Here is a 6000-nt window from a genome sequence, read left to right as displayed (position 1 = left end):
CTGCTCACTTGCGGCTTGGTGGCCTACGTGTCCGGGGAGTCGGTAAGTTGGGTGGGAGTGGGGGACGGGGTTCCCCTGCGGGTGGCAGCACCAGCCCTGGGTGGCTTTCCTGGGAAAGCTGCGGACAAACAAGCCTGTATCCCCGCCGGGCACAGTGTAGTTCCGAGAGGGGCAGGAGTTACTCTGCCGAGGTGCAGCGATTCCCCGCTCCTTTTGAGTCTTTGCCGTGACTAGACAAAGTCCTGGGGGAGAGGGAGATTGTGCAGTAATCCCCCCCCCCCATTCTGGTGGGAGACTTTTGGTGGGGGGTGTGGAGGCAGAGCAGCCTCAAGGCTGCCTTGGGGAGAAACCCGCTTCTTCCATACTGTCTCAGGAAAGGGGCGGCAGGACGAGCTGCTGCTACCTCTGCTGGGCAGGAGACTGCCGAAGTCACTTCGATGATCTGTCCAAGGGGTGTTTTCCCCCTTTGCGCGGGGCTGTACATTATGATTCCGACAGACATCTGGTGGGAGCTGGAGACTTTTTTTTCTTAACAACAAAAACACAGCCTGGGCCAGCCAGTGGCGGGGGGGGGGGGGGGGGAGAGTTGGGTGTGTGTGAGAGACTTGACTCTTCTTGGTGTGACCGTCGCACCCTAGAAGATAAAGTTTGGTGTTTTTGCGGGCTCTGCTGCCGCAGCGTTGTTGGCGGACTGGAGGCGAACGTGATGGGACGGGGCTCAGAATTCACACAGCCTTGCACTAAAAATAAGTTTGAAAATCGTCTTGCATTTAGATTAACCTCGCTGTGTATAATGATAGGACAGTACTTTCTCTCAGAAGCTGTATTTTTGGAGGTTTGTGACTTGCAAAAATGATTGCCTTCTCCTGGTTAATACGTTTTGGTGGCGCGGAGAGGGGCATTTGTTGGCACAGTTAGAATGTAGAAAATATGTCTGGCTTGTGCTCTTTCCTGCTTGTTTTCCAGTCACTAACAGCTTTTTAGCTGTAGAAACCACCAGGGATTCCTCTGGGCTGTAACAATGGTGCTCAGGGCAGTGGAAGACTTTTGGTCTTTAAGTGGTTGCACTGCTGTCTCCTGCTTTTCCTCCCTCCTTCTCCCACCCAAGTAGTAGGAGTTTGGTACTCAGTTGACTCCTGTGCTCTGGTTTAAGAACGGTATGTGTTTTCTGATTTGCTCTCCAATAGACTGTCCTGCCTCTCATTCTTTCCTCTGCAGTGAAGGGAATTGTTGCCTTACAAAATAACTCAATTCCCTGTTCCTGAAAATGCCCTTGTGAGTTGACGGATTCAGCTACAGCACTTACTTGCCCAAGAAGGCTGCATTTTGTATCTCCACTAGCTACCATATGACCTAATTAAGTTATAACTTTTGAGGTAAAAGAAGACTACAAAAAATGCTCCCATGAGGCATGTTTGTGTTCTCTCCTCCCTCCCCCCTTACTTTGAGGCTAGAAGTAATGTTCTCAAGTTTGTGAAATTTGGAGTCAACATGACTCCCTGGAGGGATTTGCTTGCATTCTGTATTCCCTGTGCAGCTTTCTGTGTAACACTTGCATCACAACTACTGGAAAAAAAAAATCAATAGCTCAGAAAAGTTGAGGTCTTTTACCCTCATTTCTTTAGCACATAAAGTGATGTTAATCTCAGCTTGCCTCGTTTCATTTAAGGATTTTTTAAATAAAATTGAGAATTTGAGCTTGTCAGACTATTTTATACTTTGAAAAAAGAGCTTCCTAGTGTAGACCGAGTATTTACCCTTGAGAAACATTCCAGGCAATCTGGTATCTAAAATCACAGTCAGGGAAAACAAGAGCTCCTCTGTGAGAGAAACATACAAGTGGAGCCTCCTCAAAACATGGAGAGATTTAAGGATGACTCTTCCGCTGATAACACTTTACAGATGTTTTTCTCTGAGAAGCTTAGTCTAATGTTGCTGTGTATGCTTTCAAAAATCACAAATGTATTTTCACTAACTTTGGCCCTCCTTGTTAATTAAGTCAGCTGCAAGGATTTGAATCCCTTGTAGGGAAAGAGTCACTTACCTTCTGTGTCTTACTTTCTTTCTCCATAAAATGGGGATGATAATACCTTACTAGCATTTAAGGCTTTTTCACTAATGCTTGTAAAGTGCTTTGAAATTCTCTGAGGGAAGGTGACTCAGGATTTTTAGGATCTTTAACATTTCTCAATATGAATTAAGGTACCCTGACAATTTAATTCAATTACAATGAACTGCTGCTCCACTGTGGCTAACAATCTTACTCAAGTGCAATATCTTTTGAAAGTGTTTTAGATATTATTTAAATATGAACACAATAAAGGATCTCTTGTTTAGTGGTCAGCTGGTTGTTCATGAAAGCCGTTTAAGGCTAATACTTTTTTAAAATAACTAAAAAATGCAATCCAGCATAACTAGTGATTTTAGTTTGTATTATGAAAAATAAAAATTTGATTCAGTTCATTATAGCAAGTCTTTAATGAGGTACAGTATATTTTAATACTTTCTATTTAAATTTTACAGCTATAATTGCTTCTAGAAGTTCCATAGCTGTGAAGTTCTGTGATGGTGTGGTAACCATTAAAATGCCACAGCAATTAGTAAAGTATTAAGTTTTATGTTTTGCCTTAGGACTATTGCCTTCTTCCACTGTGAGCCATGAGGCCAGTTTGTGGGAATGTATCAGTGCTGCTTGGTTTATGGGTTAATGGAAGTGCAGCATAAAGTATCTAGGGGAGCAGTGCTGGCTGCTTGCCTTTAGTGCAGTGCCTTTGCAGCTGGAAGAAAGTTGTGAAACTATTGTATAAGTAAAGGAGGACTACTTGCTCTTTCACTGTGTTTCTAGTATCTGGCTGTAAGTATGTACTGTCCTCTCTAGTTAAGTTTTTTCTTAGAGCTATCTTTAGGAAAAGATAGAGGAGGATTTTATAAACATTTTTCTTAATAAAATAAAGGAATCTTGGAGATAAGAGGAATTTATATGGATGTTTAAAAGTCTATCAGTTCTCAGGGGGCACTGTCAAGTAGTTGTTTGTAAGTCTTATTCTAGTAGCTTTCTGAAAAAAAAGAGACAAGAATACACAAGAACCTTTAGCATTCCTTTTTTACGGAGATAAATTTAAAAAGGAGTAATTCTGTTTGCTCTTCACAAGAAATTAACAGTATGTTTTGAATCTCTGCCCTGTGGTTTATTACAAAAAGCCCAAAGATGCACATGATTGGTCTTTAGTTTTTAGTACAAAATAACACTGTACAATGATATAGCAACATGAATTTAGTAATCTCTGCAATGTGTTTTCCCTCTTTCTAGTCTGATTGCTGTGAAGTAGACATACAGAACAGACTTTGACACAGTGTGTTTCAGCCATTAAAAGGACAAATATCAGGGCAGTATCCAGTATCATTTGAAAAATATTTGACCTCTTAAGAGCTTGAATCTAAAATCTTTTCCTGTATTGACTTGTTGTGTCCTGGTTGCCCATGAGTTTTGGGCTGTTTGGTATTGAATTGAGAAGAAGGAATGATATGGACTTTGGAGACAGATATCTGAGTGAGAGGGGAGAGGAAAAAATGAAGTAATGAGTCACATGTTAGGTTTATCTGGAGAGTGTCCATTTTCAGTAAATTTAGTTTAATCTGCTGGGCTACTTGGAGTATCTCACTGCATTTCTAAACAAAGGTTACTTTTAAATTTTGCTTTTCCCAATGTACATACATAGACTGTAAAGACACATTGGGTGGACCATATTTACTCCAAACCAGAGGCTGGAGTATTTCCTTATAGTGTCTTGTTAAGTATCTGTTGCATGCTAACATAGTGTGTCAAAGCTGCTCCTTCTTACTTTAGCTACATTTCCGACTAGACCCATCCCAGTCCTTCATCCATGTATGTTTAACAAGGTATTTTAAATATCTGAAATTATTGAACCACTTTGATACTGGCTGTGCTTTGGCAGACTTATGCTGGTGTGTATTTTTAATATATTTTTAGCACCGTCATGTACTTGGAAATATTTTCATTTGTCAGAGGGTAGTTTGGGCTGAGCTAAACCTCCAGGCTTTCCTAGTTCAATACATGGTTTTTAAACTTAAAAAATATTGAAACCAGTTGACTATTTGGCCTTTGGTCATAAACCAATTTCCATTTTGAACATGGTAGCCATGAAGCCAGCATTGCATCTAATTTAATACTTGGAAGTCCTTAGGGGCTGAGACATTGTCTTTATGTCTCTCTAAACTGTAGTCACTGAATAGATAATTATTAGAAAGTAGATGAGAGCCTAATATTCAGGGACAGATTAAGATAAACTCCTTGGTGTTTTGGGATCTGGTCCCACAACTGGATGATGCTTGGACATAGAGGCAGAGGTGTTACTGTGGCTTGGCTGCCTGCTGTGGTGGGTTTGGGCTGGCTAGTTGCTTCAAATGGTGTGATGAAGATGGACTTTGACTTGCATGGATCTTCCTCACACCACTGAAGAGCAAATCTGCCTTGTGTGGATCTAGACCTCATAATGATGGCCATAGTGGGTCAGACCAAAGATCCATCTAACCCATTATCCTGTCTTCTGACCATGGCCAATGCCAGGTGCTTCAGAGGAATGAACAGAACAGGTAGTCATCAAGTGATCCATCCCTATCGCCCATTCCCAGCTTCTGACAAACAGAGGCTAGGGACACCATCCCTGCCCATCCTGGCTAATAGCTATTGATGGACCTATCCTCCATGAATGTATCTAGTTCTTTTTTGAACTCTGCTACAGTCCTGGCCCCCACAACATCCTCCAGCAAGTTGTTCCGCAGGTTAACTGTGTGTTGTGTGAAGACACTTCCTTTTGTTCGTTTTAAACCTGTTGCCTATTAATTTCATTGGTGACCCCTAGTTCTTTTGTTATGAGAAGGAGTCAATAAGACTTCCTTATTTACTTTCTCCACACCTGTCGTGATTGTATAGATCTCTATCATATCCCCCCAGTTAGTTGTCTCTTTTCAATGCTGAAAAGTCCAAATCTTATTCATCTCTCCTCATTATGGAAGTCATTCCATACCCCTAATCATTTTGTTGCCCTTTTCTGAACCTTTTCCAATTCCAATATATCTTTTTTGAGATGGGGCAACCACATCTTCATGCAATATTCAAGATGTGGGTGTACCATGGATTTATATAACACTTCCTGCCTTTCCCCCCAGATATACATGTATATCACTAAAACTCAAGATGACCAAAACAAGGCCAGACTGGATAGCAGAGGTGTGGATTTTTTAAATCCCCAGCTTGTGTTTTGCATCCTGTTTTCCTGTGGTTTTTAGTGTCTCTGAACATTGGATATTTCTCACTTTTTAACAGTCCATTAAACATAAATCTAATAGCATTGCCTTTTAATGCCCTGCCTGGCTCCTGACAGATTCCTTTTTGATTAGAGATAATTTCTTTATACCGATCAGCAAAGACCTCCTCCAGCTAATTAAGAGGAGAGACATCTGAGGGATTCAAAAGACATCCATGATCCAGTCCTTCATCAGAAGAGGATTGCTACCTTAAATGTTGTGCGTAACTTGTAAAGCAGGGAATCTTGGGCATGCAGAGGAGCCTCTTAAAGGGACAAGCAGGAGACCTTAGGAACTAACTGATATATTGAACGGTTTTTTTGTATGCCTCTCTCTCTTCATCACCAATTGTCTTAAAACAGCAGCAGTGGCATATGGATGGCATTTATTAATCAGATTATCCTTCCAAATTGACTTTTGCCATTCATTCACTAGTTCAAACATTTTCCTTATGGCAAAGAATTACTAGCTTTATTGAGGCTCAGACTTTGAACAAAGAGTGCTTGTCTAGTTCTGGAAAAGCACCTTTTTGTAATCTTACTAGATTTGACTGACTATATTTTTTTAACAGAGAGATGTTATTTTTTGAGAATGGAAAGCTTATTCTAGACCCCTGTAAGCCATTGCTTGTATCTAAGCCATAAAGATGTCTTTTATGCTGTGCCTCTTGTC

The 6000-nt window shown here is 41.0% G+C and overlaps 1 protein-coding gene across 1 annotated transcript in view; it reads left to right on the top strand.

Moving 5' to 3' along the window:
* Positions 1-437: 437 nt before the first annotated feature.
* Positions 438-6000, top strand: part of SDC2 (syndecan 2) — a 97931-nt gene continuing 92368 nt past the window's right edge. Inside the window, 2 exon segments of the mRNA XM_077808925.1 lie at positions 438-447; positions 450-505. Of these exon segments, the coding sequence (XP_077665051.1) occupies positions 438-447; positions 450-505 (66 nt within the window).

This window comes from Eretmochelys imbricata, chromosome 2 (assembly GCF_965152235.1).
Source record: "Eretmochelys imbricata isolate rEreImb1 chromosome 2, rEreImb1.hap1, whole genome shotgun sequence".
Lineage (NCBI taxonomy): Eukaryota > Metazoa > Chordata > Testudines > Cheloniidae > Eretmochelys > Eretmochelys imbricata.
Note: the sequence above shows the minus strand (reverse complement) of the source record. Positions and strands in the feature narration are given on the sequence as shown.